The sequence below is a fragment of the Plodia interpunctella genome, chromosome 7, assembly GCF_027563975.2.
Source record: "Plodia interpunctella isolate USDA-ARS_2022_Savannah chromosome 7, ilPloInte3.2, whole genome shotgun sequence".
NCBI lineage: Eukaryota > Metazoa > Arthropoda > Insecta > Lepidoptera > Pyralidae > Plodia > Plodia interpunctella.
This window is the reverse complement of record NC_071300.1, coordinates 7,823,013-7,844,103: the sequence shown is the minus strand read 5'-3', so window position 1 is coordinate 7,844,103 and position 21,091 is coordinate 7,823,013. Positions and strand designations below refer to the sequence as shown.

The window sequence follows — 21,091 nt, the reverse complement described above, 5'->3', positions numbered from 1 at the left end:
CTGGAATACAATAAGCTACAACCTATTTCATATTCCAATAAAACCTGCTTAGATACTTGTTTAAGAGACCCGAGTCCCGATACGATACGACGACTGTTCAATAACTCAGTAATGAAAACAAATGTAACGAAAATGCTACCCCTGTTTTCTGTACATTGTCCGTTTTTCTGATCAATGTAGTTTTTAGAATCAAACATACTACAGACAACCATTGACTTTGTAATTCATTAATTTAAATAGACACTTAAGTAGAAAATTTATTTTAAAACATTATCGACACAATTTAATTGAGTCCTCAATAAAACAAGCTACGAACCTTTAACAAGCTATTTCGACGAGAATAAAACATCGATCGCTAACTAATGAAACTTGTACAAGATTCATGTTCCTGAATGTTACATAAATATTAGATTATGTCGCCGGTGACCTAAATCTCAAATCGGTTTATAAGTGTGCACCGTTGATGTTTATTTCAGAACATTCATATTTCTATGCTACAAACTTCACTCGCGTCGCATATCATTACAAGATTATATTTGTGCAACTCAGTAAGTCGATATTCAGGTGGTTTACTGCGTACTGCGTTACATAGCGACACAGACACAGATATTGAATTTATATGCATAGAACGCAGTTGCGACGACAAAAATGCAAACTCTAGGAACGGGGGCGTGTTGTTGACGCGAAATTACCATTCCACCCGGCGGCCTACGGACGAATGAATATGTAACGCGGAATTTGGACTGGTTTGATGACAACGTTGCCGACTCGCAGTGACACTCGATTTTAGACATTGCGAATATGAGTATCGATATTAGTTATCGAAATTTGAATTTGAAAATAGATTTACGTTAGCGATAGTGGTGGACCATGCTAGTAATAAATTAGTGTGAATTTTCCGATGCAGGCGTTGTTGCAATCAGGCGGCGGTGACAGCGCGCCGAGCAAATGGGATTAAACTTTGTTAAACGACCTTGTGTTGCAATCCATTTGCCGTACTGCCAGGGTTGCCTTTTGTTTCACGTCAGAGCGGCATTCAAAATTGTTAGATCGCCAGTTTTAATCCGGGGCATGGCGACAGTTAAAGATAACGACGATACTTCTACGCCCGGGGCACAAATACTTGTAATTCTTTTTCATTGTATTTGTTCCATTGCGTTTCTATAATTCGACAGGCATTCAGATCTCGGAGCTAAATATAGCAGCATTTTTAGTGCACTTATATTGACAAATACACATATTATCATTATTCATTATAGTAACACCGTCATGATTAATTTTAAATGTAATTGCAGTTTCTGTTGATTACAATTGTAATTGATTCCAAATGAGTCTTTAATAGTCTCTGTAAATAATTATAATGAGTTTTCCACGACTCTGTTGTTTTTTAATTACATGCGAATGCGACACGAATGGAAAAGAGTTGTTCATTCTTGCTATATCAATAATATCACATTCGCACAATTTTACAATTTTTTTCTTTCTCATTTCTATGTAGGCAACCCTATATTCGTCACACTAGTGTGGTGAAACTTCCACGAAGTTGGCTCCAGCCCTCACGCTCCACTGTCTACAAACCACTCGCGAGACACACGATTACAACTGTCATACTCGTACACATCTATCTACCCACCAATTTTCCTATTGTTTATTCCAAATGTAATTAAATGGCGGCGTGCGATGTTGAAGCGAGTAATGATATTTCTTCATCCGATATGCCTCGTAAAATTTACGGGGTTTTATTTAAAATGTAAGTATATTAAAGGTTGTATTTTAAGTTTGTAACTAGTTTTGTAAAGATGTTAGTATTCAAAGATTTATCAGTTAACATGTAATTTTACAACTCCCAAGGAAACGAGCCAAGTGACTTTCCAGCCTGGCAGAATAGAAATACAAATTAAAAAATAAGACAATACTGACCATGTCTTCTGTGGGCGTAGGGATCGCTGACATCACTCTCCTTGTAGATAACGGAGTGGACGCGCGTGCGCGTGTTGTTCGGCGGGAAATACCGGCGCGCATGCTCTACGTAGAAGGAGCCATCTTTGGCCATGATCTTCCCTTCGAAGACACCGTCCGTCACCGAACCAAACACACTGGACTGGGGATCACCTGCGAAAATAGTTTTTACGATGAAAATAACAGCGTAAAGCCATTGTCAGTTTAAAACTTCAATCGACATTGGACACTCAATCAATCGTAATCGATGTAGATTGACATGTAAGCTGGCACGTACGGGCAACAGCATAGTAGTCGCATAGACGTACTTGACATTAAATAAAGAATAATTCAAGTAATTGTTAGTAACATTGTTTAAACTTACAGTATTTATTAGACCCTAGTAATCATAGTGGTTATAATTTCTGTGCAAATCCGAGTCAACTTTTCAACTTTGTTTTCTTTTCTCTCAAAGACATTCCTGAACGCTTTTATTAAGTTTCTTTGTTCAATTAATAACATTTTAGTTTTAATAACATGAAGGGACCAAGACGACGACCGTGTAATAAGACACGCTTTCTTATTAACTAGCAAAATTGGTGCTACTGTGTTTCGTTCCGCATGTCATATTACAGTTTATATTTTGTAAGATTTCTCCTCGGGTAAAACTGTGAGATTCGATTTTAAAGGTATTTACTATGGTAGGAACTACGTATGTCACATGAATATCGATTATGTACAGACGAGCTTCGCAGTCAATCATTTCCGACCTAATAACTTTTTATTACCTAGGACACGCTGGGTTATTTATTGACGTATTAAGATTAGAGTTTTAAATTAGTTTTTCAAGTAGAGTTGTTACAGAAATTTTATATAGGGGTTAGATAGTGGTTAGCTTGGATTATTGAAAAATGTGAAATAATAAATACAGTACAAAATTATTCCGATACCTAGAATGTCATAATAAAACTGAAAAAATACAGTTATATAAACTTACAAGATAAAGGCACGAATTGTATTGTGCTGAATATATCGCTTCTTTGAGGGATTCCTATCAATGGATCAGGCAAACAAATTGTAGGTGCGCTGTTGATGGCTTCCGATCCCAGTTCTACGAGACACGTGTAAGAAAGGGATTTGGCCATTTCTCTCCCAGTTGCGGTGGTAACCAGGTTTTTGTGCTGGCAAACAAACATAAATCAAGTTTACCAGCCAATTACTGCGATCGAATGTGGCCACATTTTCTTTGAAATTTTTAAAAGACAAACTAACGTAACTAACAAACCCTTATTTAAATCTTAATAATTGATTATAAATATGTATTATGTATTATTTAAGAGCCACAGGCCAATGAGATCCGGTCTTAAGGCATCCGGGCCTAAGCCAAAAAAAAGGCCTATACTAGATACTAGGAATAATCATGTAAGTACTCGTCAATAATTCGTATAATAACTCGTCAATTAATAAGGTTATTATTATTTGCATAAACATCGCGACATATAACTAACACTACCATTTTATTACATTTTTATAACGAACAAAGAGGAACCGTAGCACGAACAAAAATTTGGCTGCTCTCGCCCAAGGACTTGAAACTCCAATGTTTGTCATTGCGAAATTCCACACAAGGAAGAATTCGTCTATATTGTATGAAATAATAGCTCGCAAAGGCTTTGTTGTTATCTCATTTATTTTCCTTTGCTCGCTATGTAGTTTGCAATATCACGTACGTTTCTTTTAGTCAACTAAAAATAGTGTAATTTAACTGCTGGTCGAGTTGGTCGCTTTGTCATTGTACTATTAATTAAAGTCTTCGTTCGATTAAAAAGTGGGACATCACAGGGATATGCAGATGAGATTTTAACTATAATTATTTAGGGTTTAATTGTCATTCTTGTGTGTCAAAATCATACAATTCATGCCATGGATATTAGAATAGTTGCCATATATCACAAAATAGATATATATTATGACAACATAGTGACAGCATAACCTATTAGGCTTTTACTATGTAATTCAATTTAGGCTATCATTTCAGTTCGGAAATTTGATGGCACATTCAGAAAGTTCCTCATCCAAGCAGTATATTTTCAAGATCTCCCTATTAAAAAAATGTTTAGGCAACGTTTAAAGCCAAAAATTATGGGAAAAAGAGACCAAAACGCAAAACGCCATGTCCTGTGGTATTGTAAAATTAAGCTACTGTTTCAATTAAAACTTCCACCATAACCTTATAACGATTGCTCATTTGGAACGCTACCCTAGTCAAACCCTCCTTCTTGTATCATTAAAATATATCGAAAACCACAAAATAATGGAACTATGGCCTCACTGTCCAAGTAATAGTACAGGTTGAGTCATAGGCAGGTGACGAGGGGACGGTGGCGGTGAAAATCAAACATTATGTTTCTGATAGCCGTTACATTGCACGTGGTTGTACGAGTGTGTGTACACGCGATCTGCAGGTGATGCATTACCCAGGTTAACTGATCAGCTGTGACGGCACATGCGATATGGCGGGCAATGGTATTTATTGGTTGCACTACGCTGTCGGCCATGATCGCTGTCTTTCGACATAAGTTAATACACTGCTTTTTGAAAGATAACAAAATCAAAAATGTTGCTTCTAATAGTAAAAATAGTATGCAGTTAAAGTTCAGGCTGAGCAATAACGGCATTGGACTAAAAACAGACATCACACTCTGGTGCACAGGATGCACAATTGCACATGCCCACTAAACCTTAGTGGACGATGTCACTAGAATTTATGGTGTGACGGAGTCACTCGAACGAAAAAAAGCGAAACGCGGAAATGATCAATATTTATTTGTTGTTTCCTTGGAAACACAAACAACGATTGGTATGAGGCTTTCATTCAATTCTGTTATTGAAGTCACAACAATTTGAAACAAAGCAAAAGCCGTAGGAAAGCTCAGCATTCCGAAAACATCACAGAACGGGAGCAATATCGGTAAGCTTGTCAAAAAGGACGGCTCATTACTTAGGGATATGCGATACGCTACGAGGCAAATATTCTAAAAACGCATTTCTCGTTTTATACCTACATTGAGCATTGGGTATTTAAAAAAAAATAAACATTTCTTATTTTGTTCTCTAATGAGTCGGAATCACAATAAAAGGGAACTTACAATAATATTAACGTGCTGCCATGTCGCAGCAAGCCCATAACAATTATGCGGTGAAGAATTATTTGGTCAGTTGTCTTTTGGGTTCCAACGTCTCTATTTGGGAGCATTTATTCAGCCAAATATAGGGCCTTAAGCTTATAAGTTTCTATTGAGCTGTTGAATACAATGTAATATTTGGATTTCGCTATGGAATAATCTTGAGTTAACTTCCCTTTTGATAACTGAGAGTTGATAATTGTCGATTAAAATAGTTTTGTCACTGTTTAGGTGCATGTTCTACAGTACTCATCTAAAAAAAACAAACCTTGAGATCAGGTGAAAATACTAAATCGTGTGTAATTTGAGTGATAGGAAATATTGCTACTTTAAAAATAACAAAATATTTTACATAACAATTTGGGGCATGCAAAGTAGTAAGTATAAAATATTTCCATAAATTACTTAGCAAAGAATTCAGGACATAAATAACGAAGGTTTGGCGAGTAAATACAGAGACGTGAAACGTTCCCGCTCAGACCGCAGGGCTCCCGAAAATGTTTTCAGTACAATTTGAGAGCGCCAGAAAAATTCGCGCACATTTTCCGGAGTCAAGAGGTCTCGGTACCTGCCGAATACTTTTATCAAAGAGTAATTTTGTTTTACTGCCGTATAAGTGTGAGAAATACTATTAAGGTTCACACACTTTAGCGTTCACTAGGCTAATAACAATAATCTAGAATCTAAATATAGCATAATGGTTAAGCTCAGCTAGTATAAAGTGAGTTATGGAGGAATAAACGATAATATTAAAAATAGTTTTCTGCGCCAATTAGTTTAATTTTATGTTTGAATCGAGAAGCCTAAAAACTTCATCAAATAAATTGAGTTTTCAAAAGCAGAGACCGTTCAAAATTCGAACCGTTTGATTGTTCAATATCAACATCTGCACCTGATTTTGGCAGTAATACTGTGGATATAGCAGATCCATTTACAGCACTGACAAAATCAAAAGACAAAACTTAGAAACTCGTCTGTTAAGTAACAGTCTTAAGCAAATCCATTCGTTAAAGCAGGAACAAGGTTGGAACCCCTGGAATGGAAGCAAAGCGTCTGCTGCAGCTGTAGTAAGTGCATCCATCGGAGCCGCCGTAAGTAGGGCGACGAACTGCGATCGATGCGCGCCGCCCTCCGCACAACTTTATCCATTTACACTGGTCCAAACTTCCCCGATCATAACATTCGCACTGTTTTACATTACGCATTGATAATAATCGACAATCGCTTTGGAGGAAAATACTTTAGTACAATTGAACCGACATAGGGATAAGATTCAGCATATAATTACTGAAGATCTAGTTTTAGCCTATGGAAACAATAAGTATATTGTGCCCCAAGTAGACTAAGATAATTTTCAAACTTCAGTCTTTTGTTATCTTAAACTAAAGTAACTAAGAAGTCCAAGTGGAACAACTAAAGTAGACAACTTTACAAGTTTGTCTTGGTCCATTGCCTGCAGCTATTAGTCAATGAAAAGAAAAGTAAACAAATATACTGCAAGAATAATTTGCATATTTGGCGAATGAAGGGTGAATATTGCTGAATATTGCTAAAAGTATAATTATTTACATAGCGTCGTGAGGCAAGTCTGTGGGAAGCGGGGTTCCTCCGTCCTCAGCCTTCGCCTGACATTAAAAGTCGAGTGGCCGCCGAAAGCTTCCCAATTAGCCGGGACTTTGACGCCATCCCGTTAGTAATTGCAAAAAGAAATATGTTTTAGTGCTCTCGAGGAATTATTAATGGCGGGAAAGGGGGAATGGAGACTGTGGAGTTATGCGCGGGCCGGGCTGAGGCGAAGAGTTGGCGTTTGGTCCGTGTTTGATTAAAGAGCAACACAATCGCGGTCGACATACCCCGAGCGAGGACTTATTAAATTTTCTCTGAGGCGAGGGCAGACAATAGCGCTCTATCTTGGTGCAGATAACGTCGGTGTCGGCACTGTCGGGCCCGTGCACAATAGAGGCTGTTCCCGATACGTAAACTGGTAGCCCACCCAATCCATAGTTCGCACCCGCACATACGCATCTAATAAACTTGCGCCTTACTCATGAAAAGGGGTATCTTTCAACTATTTTGAATGATAAACCACTATGGGCAAAGTAACTTAGGCGATGTCATCTAGTTGAAGGAAATAATTTTTGTATGAGTATAGTCACCTAACCAGATTTGGAACTATTCTGTTTTCATCGATAACAACGTAAAAATCCTTACCCTTAATCGAGTTTCGCCATTTCTATATAAGTGGCACCACTTGTAAATGCTTTGAATAGAGGAAAAGTCACAGGTATTTACTTAATTTAAAATAATCCAGAAGCGAGTAAAGTTACATGCAGAGACGTTGAGACAATGACAATAAATGCGATTTTTTTCGAGACGTAAGCACTCGCGTTGGAGTGCTGAAGCACGGCGATTATACGTTCTTTGTAACAGATTTTCTTACAAAATCCATTTAGTTGTATTTCCTGACGCAGCATTTTACATTATAAACAAAATTAAAAATACAGTATCACGTCTTTGTCCTTTACGGGATAGACTTATCTTCGTTGATAAAAGTTGTATAACAAATACATATATAAATGAAATAACAAGGGCTTACCTGCGAGTTCCCCATGATAAATGTGCGACGTGTCCACATCATGGAGCTGGCCACGGGAATCCTCCACCTAAGTATGAGATTAATGTTAATACAACGCGCCCCATTTTGTGAATTCTTCTAAATAGTTCTCCATTATTGGAAAATTGAAAAATAAAAGTTTTCCTCGGACACGACAAAAAATTGCTGTTTTTATCTTTACCATTTTTATATGCCCACTCTTAGGCCTGTTTCTTCGTGGACAAGCATGAGCGATGCCTATGATGTCCAACACGCGGGCCCAATGCATATTGTTACAAATAGGACGGATAATAACATTCCTGCTTATATTTTATTTTTCTTCATGTTTTTCAAATTGTTTTATATCATACTTTCTAGTATCTTGTATCGTCTATTTTGTGTAATATTAAGTCTCTGGGTGCGTTTATTCATCCCATCGTGGCCACAACACAAGTTTAGTGCTTAGAGAGCCGTTAGCTCTGTTGATTAATCTAGTCTATGTTTATTGCAGCTAGGTACATTAAACTGAATCTACGATGCTATATCGGACAGCTTCCGCAATGAAGTTGTGGTTTTACGGACAAATTTCTTAATTAGTAGTTGAGCTTAATGTTGATAATAACATGAAAAATTAACTTGTTACAACAGTAAAGTTTATAATATAATAATAATAATAATTCATTTATTTCTTGACCAACTTTTAGATCATTTATTGTTAGTAACACAGAAAACTTAAAACCTAATGTTAGTAAAATACAAAACATTTATATCTCTAAATTCCCACATGACCGAAACGCCAGAACGCAGCTAGTATTAGTATATAGATTCGGAAGATACACCTTAAAATCATCGCTGAATGCGGAGAGGTCCCGCCGCAGCCGTAGCCTGAACTTTTTCCCGTGGGCTCTGAAGTCCAGACGGAGGTCTGACTGTGCGTCTGTAGACCTTCGTCTCCGTAAATGCTGATCGTGGACTGACGTAGAGTCGTACTCCAGGGGTTCGTAGTGTTCTATGTATTCGTTCAGGCGAAGACGGGATGCTGAGGACAAAGAAAAAAATAATTAGAACTTCCAAGACTTTGGCAGCCATTTTAAAGACCCAATACTAGGGCACTGGCCTCGATGATGTAGTATGGTCTATCAGCTATTAGTAATTACCGATATTATGTAATGTTTCAAATGGCATTAAGTACAATGTCGAGATATAGATAAACCACAGAGATCACCATACATAGCGGTAAAGCTTTCTTTGCATACGGGCAGAGTATTTTTTAAAATAAATAATATAAAATACACCATCTAAGGACACCATTATCGCGAACAGTCTCCGGGAATATAAAAGCTTTTTGTTATGCCGTAAGCAACGACGAAGATAAAGGTGCTGTAAATGAAACGGAGACTAGAAAGCCCGCGGCAAAGAAAACGCAGATTTAAAAATGTTTATTTCAGCTATTAGCGCAATGCTCTTCGAATACTAAGTTAAAAGCAATTTCATCGTTTTATTTCAATAAGTAGTGTGGTACAATCGTAAGCGAATGTTTTTCTATTTCTATCACTCTCATGTAATAGAAATCTGATGCTTATTTTGCATCTCGCTTCTATGACTCATCTGCTTACTTCTTATTATCTCTTCCAATAATGTTCTATACAATAAATTCTGAAGTAAATCCTCATAGCTTGCGAATTTTCAGTAAGTTCTCTAACTTTTGCAGGCTACTTAAAACTACTGTGCGGACTAGCTTAAGGAAACTAAAAATATACTTCATAAAGCCACACTGAATTACCTACCCGTAAATTTCTTATTTGAATACCTCTATGAAAAGATAACTTCTCTGGTTATTAGACTATTAGGCAATTTCCTTGTCATGTTGTTGGAACTGATTTGACAGAAAAAATGCATAATAATAAGGCTCAAACAACATTTTTACCATTTGGAGGTGGATTGTGACTTGTTTCCTACTACAACATTGTTAACTTCTCTTCTCCCTGCCACAAATGTCACATATTCAAATGATGCGACACGAAAAGTTGATGGAATGGAATACTTCGTTTCTACGATAGAAATAGTTATTTGATTTACTCAAAACTAACAAAGCTCAGTATAATTGTTCAGTAATAGTAATAAAGTTGTGAAGTCGTCAAACCGCGCGACCTCCAGGCCACCGCACGACCTCTCCATTACTTGCGCCAACTCCCAGTTTGATTAAACGACACTTGAGAACCATTCGATTTTCTGTCTGAATTTTTCCGTAACGTTAATTATAAACTTTCCGAGGGCTCCCAATGATATCTAAGTTGAGGACAATGGACGTAACTTTGCGAAAGTCGAATTCACGGCAGCGAAATTTTGCAACAGTCGCCTTTCTTCCGACGTCGTCTTGAAAGGGAAATGTTGTTAGAAACTGGAGTGCACATAAATAGAAACAAGAAAAGGGACATCGCGCTACAGACAGACAGAAAAAATATATGGGCGCAAGTGTGCAACACATGTTGCAACTGTTGATATTAGTTTGTCTATATCCTGACCGCGTATTTATAACTAACTTTGAAAACTTTGAAAACTTAACGTATTTGTCTCTTTTGTTTATTAGCAATAACAAATTCAATTAAAAACAATTCTAATTAAACTAGAACTACATACACATCGGTCATCGGTCTCGATCAGACTTAATGGAAACTTTAAATAATTCATTTGCTATTTATATCTTATGATGCCAACCATTGTGTCGAACAATAATTTATTGTGTACATGGTGTCCGGTACTAGATATGGAAGTAGTACGTGCCCAGCTCGCTCACCACGTAGACAAACCTCGGCCAAATAAATAGCCCATTTATTCTCGTTAGGCTCGTTTCGAGAAAAAGCAACCAAAGACAAGGTAAGCCGCGGGAAGCGATGCATTCAGTTAAAAGGGCATTTAACAGCTGGAACGTTTTAATTTTGGCCAACAGAACCCATAAAAGTAGTGCTGGTTTTAGCACTACTATGTGCCCTGGGCGAAATTTCTACGACACGTCCCCCTAAACTCCAAAGAGTCTCTTTTTCTCATTTTCATGGGCGGACGCAGGGTCTGGGATCAACATAAAAAAATATAGCTGAAAATTTGAACTGATTTAGTTTTAGCTGTGATTTTATGTCCACCTTCCTTAGAAAAGCGATTGTTTCTGCTATGGTTAGGCATATGCCCCTTAATCACCTCGTACGACAACCACGGAAAGATTTGGAATGATCTGATCAATTCTAGGGCAAAATCACACACTACGTCACGAATTAAAAAAGCACAATTGCCCATTTGCAACAGGAGTACAGAGCCTTTTTCCCGAACCTGAAGCGCGCTTTTGTATCTTCTGTGGAGTTCCAGATTCGCCCCCTCCTTACACCGCTACTCTTCCGCTACTGGTAAATGGCTAATGTTCGGGAATAAATTGAAAGAATCTTGTTGTTGGTCAGCGCTATAGCGCGTTAGCTACTTTACGAGCCAGCTGCATCCGGATGCAAGAACAGCGTGAGATTAATTGTGTTGTCTGAAACTGAATTTATTTTGTGGAAAAATAAAGTGTTTTTAAGATATTTTCACCAAACTTTACTTTCAATTTGAAAAGACATTTGACTAAAGGAATTGTGACCCCGAGTAACCTTTTACACAACACGCATTTTAACACTCCTCATTAGCACACAAATAGAATTTCAGAGCATGATAACTGATAACAGATAACAAATCAATATTCATTGAACATGAGCATACACTAACTCTCAATCACGGAGTTAACAGAAGCATCAATCATTCAGCAGCCACCGTATACCTCTGGTACGTCCTCTCCGTGTATTTACACATCCCTGCTGTTCCGTTTATTTGTTGTAGCGGGCTTTAGCTTTGGGCACGTGTCACTAGGTCAGTAGGACAGGACCGCCCACGCTTTGGATCTGGTTTTCATAAGGGCTGCTAAATACGAGGGCTGCTATTTATGTATCCGGAACTGGCCAATAATTCTAGAATATTTAAAAAGTAATTACAACATTTGAAAATAGAACTCTTCGGCTAGAGAATAAATATTTTTCATGTCCCTGTCATTTGTTTTTTTCAATTGGCGCCAATTTTGAAAATAGCTTGTCTTCATTGCCATGGATTTAACTCGTGAACATTTTCGCGCGATGATTTATTATGATTTTCGGCGTGGATTAACTCAAAAACAGTGCATCGAACAACTGATTTTAACTTTTGGAGATGAAGCACCATCGAAAACCACTGTGTATTATTGGTTTAAGGAATTTCAACGTGGACGGTCTATGCTCACGGATGAAATTAAGGAGGGTCGTCCTAAATCGGTAGTGGTACAACAAAATATTGATGCTGTGCGACAATTAGTAATGCAAGATCGTCATGTTACATACCGCGAGATAGAGGCGTCTCTGGGCATTAGTATGACGAGTATACACGCGATATTACACGAACATTTAATTGTTAAAAAAATTTGTTCGCGTTGGATTCCGCACAACTTGAGCGTAGATCAAAAACAGGCTCGTGTCGACTGGTGTAAGAAAATGATAAAAAAATACAACCGTGGCACGTCAAAAGCTGTTTATAATATCTACACAGGTGACGAAACCTGGATCTATGCTTATGACCCTGAAACTAAACAGCAGTCAACGGTGTGGCTCTTTCAAGATGAACCGAATCCAACAAAAGTTGTTCGTGCGAGAAGCACTTTAAAGCAAATGGTCGCTTGTTTTTTTGGTATCAACGGACATGTAGCTACAGTGCCACTAGAGAATAGTAGGACGGTTAATTCTGAATGGTACACCACCATTTGTTTGCCAGAAGTCTTTGAAAAAATACGAAAGAACAACCCACAACGCAGAATCATACTTCATCACGACAATGCTAGCTGCCACAAGTCGGCTGAAACAAATAATTTTTTGGAGGGTCAAAAGATTGAATTGACGGGTCATCCGCCGTACAGCCCCGACCTGGCACCCAATGATTTTTATTTATTTCCAAACATTAGAAATAAATTACGTGGTCAACGTTTTTCGAGCCGCGAAGAGGCCGTTGATGCGTTCAAAACACACGTTTTGGACATACCTCAATCAGAATGGAAAAAGTGCTTTGAAAATTGGTTTCATCGTATGCAGAAGTGCATAGATCATCGCGGAGAATACTTCGAGAAACAATAAAACCATATGTAATAATATATGTTTGTTTAATTTTGTTATTCCGGATACATAAATAGCAGCCCTCGTACACAGTTTTCTTGTTTGTAGGAATGTGTAAATCCTATTTAATACCTAATCGCCATACAAATTGAAATTGCTGGTAATTGACTGATCTTGCACATAAATTTACAGATATCACTACATAGTATAAAACCAAGTCGCACCCCCTGTCTGTTTGTCCCTAACTATGTTGCTTAAATCTTGAAACTACGCGGTTTTTTTAAAACGGACGGATTTAAGAGGAAGATTATTGTATAATTTTTTATGTTGTTACCCGAGCAAAGCCGGGACGGGCCGCTAGTCTGGTATAAAGTAAATGACTTTTATGGCAAAATACATATAAGCTTGTACTATTTGATTAATTTAATGTCACACCACATACAACATAGACAGCCCTTCCAAAGGACCCACCTTTTATAGAAATAATGCACGAAGAAATAAACAACTTCTCTTAAGACAAATAATTGGAGTAACTAATGGTGGTTGGTTACACGTCTCACCGTGTTAACCGCAACAGCGCAGACGGGCGCGCCTACCACAAAACTTACTGCGATCGTATTAGAACTTACAAGGATGGCATTAGGATTTATCCTAATTAAACGACAAACGCAGCAATACAGCGCTACAATCAGTACAGTTGTTCTCATTGTCACACTTTTAAAACATTTCGCTAAAGAAACAACCACACTGTTATTTAACATTTTGTGACATGGTGCCGCACAAGAATAGGAACTTTTGTTTGTGGCCTATGTTGTCACCGTAATCACTCCTACGCACGCGCACGCATATCGTTCAGTCGCTCACCTAGGACACCGGGTTACGACGACACTTCCCGATTGTTGCGACAGGTAGCGTGGGCCGAGGGCAAGTTTCAGGATTCATTAGAGTCTTGTCTTGTCTTGTCTCGTCTCATAGCAATTATCTAATTTGCGTAATCATGTTAAGTGGTCTTAGGCTCGTGGGCTGTATATTGTAGAACGAACAACGTAAACATTTTTATACTATTCTTAACATTCAGATTAATTTCAATTCCAGATTGGTCTTGCAACATTTATCTCAGAAGATAAGTTCCTCCTATATATGTTTGACTTCCTGCATGGCTTTACGACCATGTATCTACATATTCTCTCAGAGAATTTGTAAAACATTGTAAAACAAATAATACTTACCAAAGTAAGACTTTATCTTATCAACCCAATAAACCCTCGCAATCATTTATGAAAGAGATGCGCTAAATATACTTTCTTCTCTCTAAATTCAAAACTAAATAAGTGTCACCTCGCTTCTATGCAAGGACTTGGGTTACTCGAAAGCTTCTAGAAAAGCGTCCGAGGTAAAAGCTGTGTCATGAAGCTTGTTCAAAGTTCTTCCGTCCCTTGCGTAAAATTGGCGAACTAAGGAACCTGAACCACTGCATTTGAATTTAATCTCAATAAGGCAACTTTGAAGTAGCCCTATCTTTATAATTAACTTATTAACAAAAAACTCTTTCTAATTAATAAAAATAAAAGATCATCTTCATCTTTTATCAAGATAGATTTTGTGTGCAGTTCGTAGGTGACGTTTTAACCATTTTGAGAAAGCGCTCGTGTGTGAGGCTATTTTTCAGGAAGTTTTCAGCCACCTAACAGGTAAATAAGGTACTGTTATAGAAAATGTAAAAGGCGTACTTAAAGCCTGGGCTGTTTCTAGCAGTCGACCAACACCACTGTTCCCGTGGCAGCCCGCGGCTAAAGCTACTATATATACCTAGTATTTCGAACGTGATTTTTAATTTCTGTGAAACCAGCTGATAATGTTCGAGAGCGTTGACGTCATCGGGATCGGTCGGAATATTAAGAAGGGGGACGCTTCAATGGAACTTAATCGGTTACTTAAGCATGTTATGCATTCAAGTGAGGACAACTGGTTTGGGATAAGTGCCCCATAAAATCTTTGACAAGTTTAACGCATGTTGGATTGTTGTTCAATGCCTGCAAAAGATTTTTCAATATTTCTGATAATTAATATGAAATAATTCGTGTTATTGTCAATCTTCTACGCTAGTTATTAACTATACATATATTTCTTCTACGTTTTTTTATTTTGATACGTTTGTAATGAATAAACTCAAAAACTGAACTTAACACAGAATACAGACATTGAACTCCCTTTCACATTAATAATTTTTGATGGTATATTGTATAAACTTATAATTAGACATGACGATCCCAAAATGCAATACTAGTAAAGGCCATGCTACTAATTATTCAGCAAGTGACCAACAGTTCCGTATAATAGGTACATTATCTAACCCGAGGGTCCTATACGTTCCATAACGTTTACCATCAATGCTTGGACGAATGTTTAGAACTGGAAGTACGTCCCCCCATGGATTACGGATTACACGCCCGTCCCTCGAGATCCAAACTTGTCCGGGAAAGCAGAACTTTTCTCCTTGTTCGAAATTGATCGCCTTTCAAGTGCTAAAATAGCCTCGAGTTTAGAAACAGAATAAGTAATCGTATCTCTGTAGGTTATCATCTGAGACTTTTTCCGGTAGGAGCCCAGGGTCCGATTCTTCCTTTTTAATCCACGTTGTACGATCTTCGTGGTCCTTAGTTGTCAGACGATACCGAAGCAGCATTTTCCCCCTGGATAACACTGGATAATCCCAAATATTATTTATTCTGCAGGCTATATTTATCACTATGAATCTGATACTGGGCGCGAGTTTAGGTCAAACCGAAGCTATAGGTCAGTTGGCAACAGTTTAAAATAGAACTCTACATTGTTGTGGTGTTTCATAACAAACAATAAATATTTGAAAACATAGAACTGTACGTTCGATAGTTGTTTTATCAACAGAAAGATATTTCGATTGTTCGTATTACTATGCCAAAGATGTACAGCTGTGATGTGATGTGTGAGTAATTAAATACTAAATAGTTTGTAAAGTTTGTTCAATCAAATATTTATTTGCAAGAAAATGAACATGTTATATGTACGATATCCCACATTTATATAGCAGAGGTGTATGGAACATAACAAAATTCCAGTTGTTTTTTGTGTTACTCTGTTGTACGAATATCTTATACAGGGATTCTTTACAGTTATGTGGATATTGAAAACTTATTTAAAGATGCTTACGTATTTTCTATTTACATCAAAAGGATTGCTTGCTCCCCCTTTTATTAAAACAGCGGGACAAGCCTACTAGGGTTAATTTGAGTTAATTTATCTATTAAACCAGGAAACACCCTTCGTTTACACAGAACGGGGGAACACCACTTGAGTTACGTACGCACAACCATTAAGTCAGTTTGCAACTAACTTGACTATACAATAGTTCTATTTCCTATCTAGCCTATAGACTAATAACTAACTTAAACTTAAATAGCAACAATATTAAAATAATTGACTTAACAAAACTGCATAATAATTATGAAATATATGGACATCAGGTGGGCCGCACGCATGTCTGTTTAGTTTGTACAGTATAGTAAAAATAATTAACAAAAATCCTTGCCGAAAGTCTTCTAAATGCGTTATCGATTGTGTGTAAAGAAAAGCTTTTTACTAACAATAACTAAAGATTTCCTGGCCAGATAAAATAAACTAATTAGCGGGAAATAGAAACTGGTTTCGCTCAAAACACAAAACGAGATGAAGCGTAGGAAGTCCCAAGGGAGGACAAGATACCAATTACTTAGCGGCCAGTTACGTCGATACATGCTTTCCCTTACCGTAAAGCGTCAATGGGCTATTAACTGTGAATACATGTATTTTATGACGGCTAAACTGACCGCTTTAATACTAAATTTGTCTATTTATCGGCGGTTGCATCTTGGTAATACAGATACAGGAGTTGTCCATAATAAAATCTGTGATTAAGGAATCTCTGATGGCAGCCACAGCAGGCATAGAGGTATTATTTTTGAAAATATATAATTAAACCTGTTCTCGTTGTCGAATGCCATCGACATGCAAAGAAGAAGAAGAAGGAATCTATTTCGGATATCATTTACTAATCATCTGTTAAAGACTTTGTGAAAATGGCATGTAGCGACAATGCAATTAGACATTTCCGCATATAATTTCTGCAGTGCAGAATATATGAGGCGATCATTACGTGCAATTGGCTATTGTGTTGATGTAAATCGACCTAAACATAAGTGTACTTTCGATAGAAGCACAAATAGAGGTGTGGTGAGATGTTCTGTTACACAATAGCGTGAACTGGATACAAGAATTGCTCCATCAATGAACAATATAAATACTGATGGGAACTAACTACCGTGCAATGCGACCTAATTGATCAACTGTTCATGGAACGTGGCGAATTTGAGCACCGCTCTTCCAATTAAACTGACATAATACCAATCCTATTATTCAGTACATTGGACATTTCGATGGTCAGAAAATTTTCCATGACCAATTTTTATATAGGGTAAGATAATATTTGCAGGTCAACTGATATGGTCAGAGAATAGCTACGATTGTTTATTAGATTGGTTTATCACACAGCAAAATTAGCTTTACGAATCAGTCAAATTGCAAAGTTACAAAGTCCCTATTACGGATCGATTCAACGCAGACAACAAGGCTGTGAAAATGTTTGGCGACGAAAAATATATGACTAAAATATAAACAACATTAATAGCTCTTGTAAGGAGGGTGTCGATGATTCGTCGTGTCGGCAGAAGAAAGCTACATGTTAGATAAAACTTGATATTATTTGACTGACCGATTGTGTTGAAGAGAACAAGAAATGGAAAATTCAGGAAGTATGAAACAAAGAACCGTGAAAAGTAAACGAAATTATCAGAATAGGTAATCTAGGTATCACATATTACCCGAGTCTAGGTTATTCACAGAAAATATAAATAAAATAAATATATTAGGACAAATCACACAGAAAATAAAGTAATCAGCAGAGTCTACCATTTACATTACATGTTTTAACGATTTCCCGAATCTATTAGTCACAGAAGAAGCTATGAAACCGTCCATTTCATAGCTTCTTCTGTGAAAAATATATGGACGGACTAGAGAGGCACAATAGTTCTAGAGCCCTCGTAAGACGGGTGTCGACGGCATGTGTCACTAATTGCCTTCGTTGGGCAGCGAGTGCGCGCACGAGTTACATTCGGAACATTATCCTTGAGCAAATTGTTTTTCGCTGCAAACTGACTTCAGTGAAGCATATGCTAGAAGAAAAATCTTGCTAATTCTCTTATTTTCTTTAACAATATCAGAATTGTTATGCAGTTTTTTCAAGCTAATCAATGTGATTTTTGTTTGGAAATAGTGTGTTGGAAATAGTAGTTGACCACTGAGCTCCACTGACCCGATTATTCTTATCCTAGGTACAATGTAATGAACCTTGCCTTATATACTCTACATCCATAGTTAATAAAATACACAAATGAAACTATGAAACTTCATTTCTGTCGAGTTTTGCGGAATATCAGTTCTGAAAAACAATGCACTCACTTTTTTGCATTGTTAGTAAACGCAGAAAAACGGACCAAACAATTTACCGAAATTAAACTCTTTGTTTTATGGATAGCTTTTATCCAATAGATAGACATATTATGCAAGTATTTGTTTACGTTTACATGACCGCCTACGCTAGCCACTGCGCCGCCCGCCCTAAACGGGGTCATTGACCTCGCACTCCGACTTTGCACTGTGATTTTATCCCACACAGATAAACCTAAACATCGGGGGATGATGCAGCAGATTCACTGTTCATGCAATTATAACAGCTTGGCCGGAAAATTAAGCAAATAAAATAAAGTATATGTACGATTGTACGCGTTCTGCAGAACCAACTGTAATTGCAAAGTTAAAAAAAAAATGTACCTACCTAGGTATGTAGAATATGTGCAGTATTAGGATTTGAATCTGCAGATATATTCTTGTTTTTGCCCTTTCACATATATAATATTAGTATAGATGATCAATTTAATTAATTAACCTCATACCACAGAAACAACCACGACTCGGTGCACCTAATGCGGCCCGATATCCTTTATTGATATTTCAAGTAATATCCGAAAATTAATAATGGATCCGTTCAATTTAGCAAATGGAAGATATTCATCCATCCTTCTATTTTTGTAATAGGAGACTAAATGAAGCTTTTTTTAAAGGCAACGATGAATACAGACAGATCATTTTGATAAAGTAGTTCATGTAAATTGAAGAGACGTTGATTTATTAGACTAAGACGTTGCTTTAAAGTAACAAAATTCTGTCAGACACAGATAACATAAACCAACATATTTGCTGAGTACAGGGTTCTCAAGAGTCAATTAATACGAGAAAGGAAAGAAAACATATCAAAATTTTAGTAAACCCATAGGTACCAATAAATTTATACGGATTTCATAGATGTAAAATAAATAAGAATTGTTATGTATGTACAACAGAGTTGCAAAGTGATAATGATTGGGGCACACACAGTTCTTATGTATGAGTCAACATTATCACACATGGTCAAGTGTGGTCTGTCTGGCCGCCTTGGTAATCGGGATTTCCATTCAGTACATTTAATATGACTGACGTTATCCGTCGAGACATGATTCTGTAGCCCTCAGTAACCAAGTTTACATTAGTAGAGCTGCGTTGAAGGCTCTCCGATTTGCAAGTACTTTCAAACTTGAAACTAAAATACTGTTTTCGTCTACTCAAATTCTTTTGCCGTGAAATGACTTATAAAAAAACTGTTAGTTGCAGTGGATCGAATAAAATAAATACTACGATACTATTTAAATGTTTCGCAATCTATAATGTGAAACATGTTCCACACCACAGCAACAGGATGAGTGGTGCAGAGTGGCTCAATTAAGTAGCTTCGGTGAACCAGGCCAATGGTCTTGTTATTTTTAGACCTGTTTAATGAATCATTTAACTTTTTTTTTCCTTGCAAAGTGTGATTGATTATTGCTACTCAACTTAAAGGCGTCGTCAGTTGGGTGATTAAAACAGTGACTTCGAAATCGTTTTTCGTTAATATAGGTAATTTGCATATTTTCTTCATAAAACGATTACGTTACTGCAGCAAGTCCATCAAATTAAAATAATAAAAAATACTTTTTATGATCTAGATCTCTATATAAGTAGTACATATGAAATAAGACCCATAAAATGCAAAAATTGAAAGAATTTTTATTAACGTTTATTCTTTGGAAGTTGCATCGAATCTAGGTAAAGTCTGACGTCATCCAAATTATGACTAAACTTCCCTGAAGCGATAAATTGAAAAACAGCCGAGCTTGAAATAATGTTTAATCTGACTTCATTCGTGAATGTTTACGCGTTTATATTACTTCATCATTTGTAAAAAAATATATTACAAACAAACGAGAAATGTATTTAATTATCGTTCTATTGTTTGTATAAAATCGATCTCAGTTTTTGCTAGATAAACAAAAGGGATGGAAAGATTGTATTGTACGAACATGATTAAAGATATCGGCTTCGGGCTGAGCCGGGCGCGTCATGCTCGACGAAGCGTGGCTGACTTCCAAGGTTCCAAGGTACTGGGTTCAGACCACAGCCCTCTGTAACAGATATTTAGCTAATTGCTAATAAACCAATGCCGTTGCTGCGTTTCATATCATTAATGTCTTTCTATTTATACATGCAATTTTGATGCAGACAAGTCATTTAGATATTTATTCACTAAAAACCAAAGTCAGTGGCAGTGGATGCAAGCCTCTTGATAGCCTCTAGATCAGGTAGACCAGTACCAGCAGTGGAAAAATTTACATGATGAAATTTGATACACGGGCGGGTTAAAACTTAGTCTATAGGTGAATAGAGTGATCTGGCTAATATATCCTGTCTAAATTCTGGCATTTACGAGTATGCCAGATACTCGTAAATACCAGAATTTAGACAGGATATATTCAATATCATAGAAGGTATCAATTTTGCTTTATGAATTCACGATTTAATCCCAATCAGAGCTTATTCGTGCGATATTATCGGTCGGTGGTGCGTTGCGTTTTTGTTAAATAAAATCGATGCATGTTGTATTGACCTCGATACACACGCGCGATCTTGACTGTGTAGCACAAATCAGGGCTAACACGAATGTAACAAACAACATAATTACCAACGGATTACTCTACGTTTATGAGCAAAACCACTAAATTTGAACTAGTTACGTC

General features: G+C 37.1%; 1 protein-coding gene across 1 annotated transcript in view; it reads right to left on the bottom strand.

The window, feature by feature from the left end:
* kuz (kuzbanian) overlaps positions 1 to 21,091 on the bottom strand; it is a 54,351-nt gene that overhangs the window by 26,289 nt on the left and 6,971 nt on the right. Inside the window, exons 2-4 of the mRNA XM_053747910.2 lie at positions 8,556 to 8,755; positions 7,720 to 7,786; positions 1,921 to 2,112 (exon numbers count right to left, since the gene is read on the bottom strand). Coding sequence (XP_053603885.1) covers positions 1,921 to 2,112; positions 7,720 to 7,786; positions 8,556 to 8,755 — 459 coding nt within the window. The remainder of the gene's footprint in view (positions 1 to 1,920; positions 2,113 to 7,719; positions 7,787 to 8,555; positions 8,756 to 21,091) is intronic.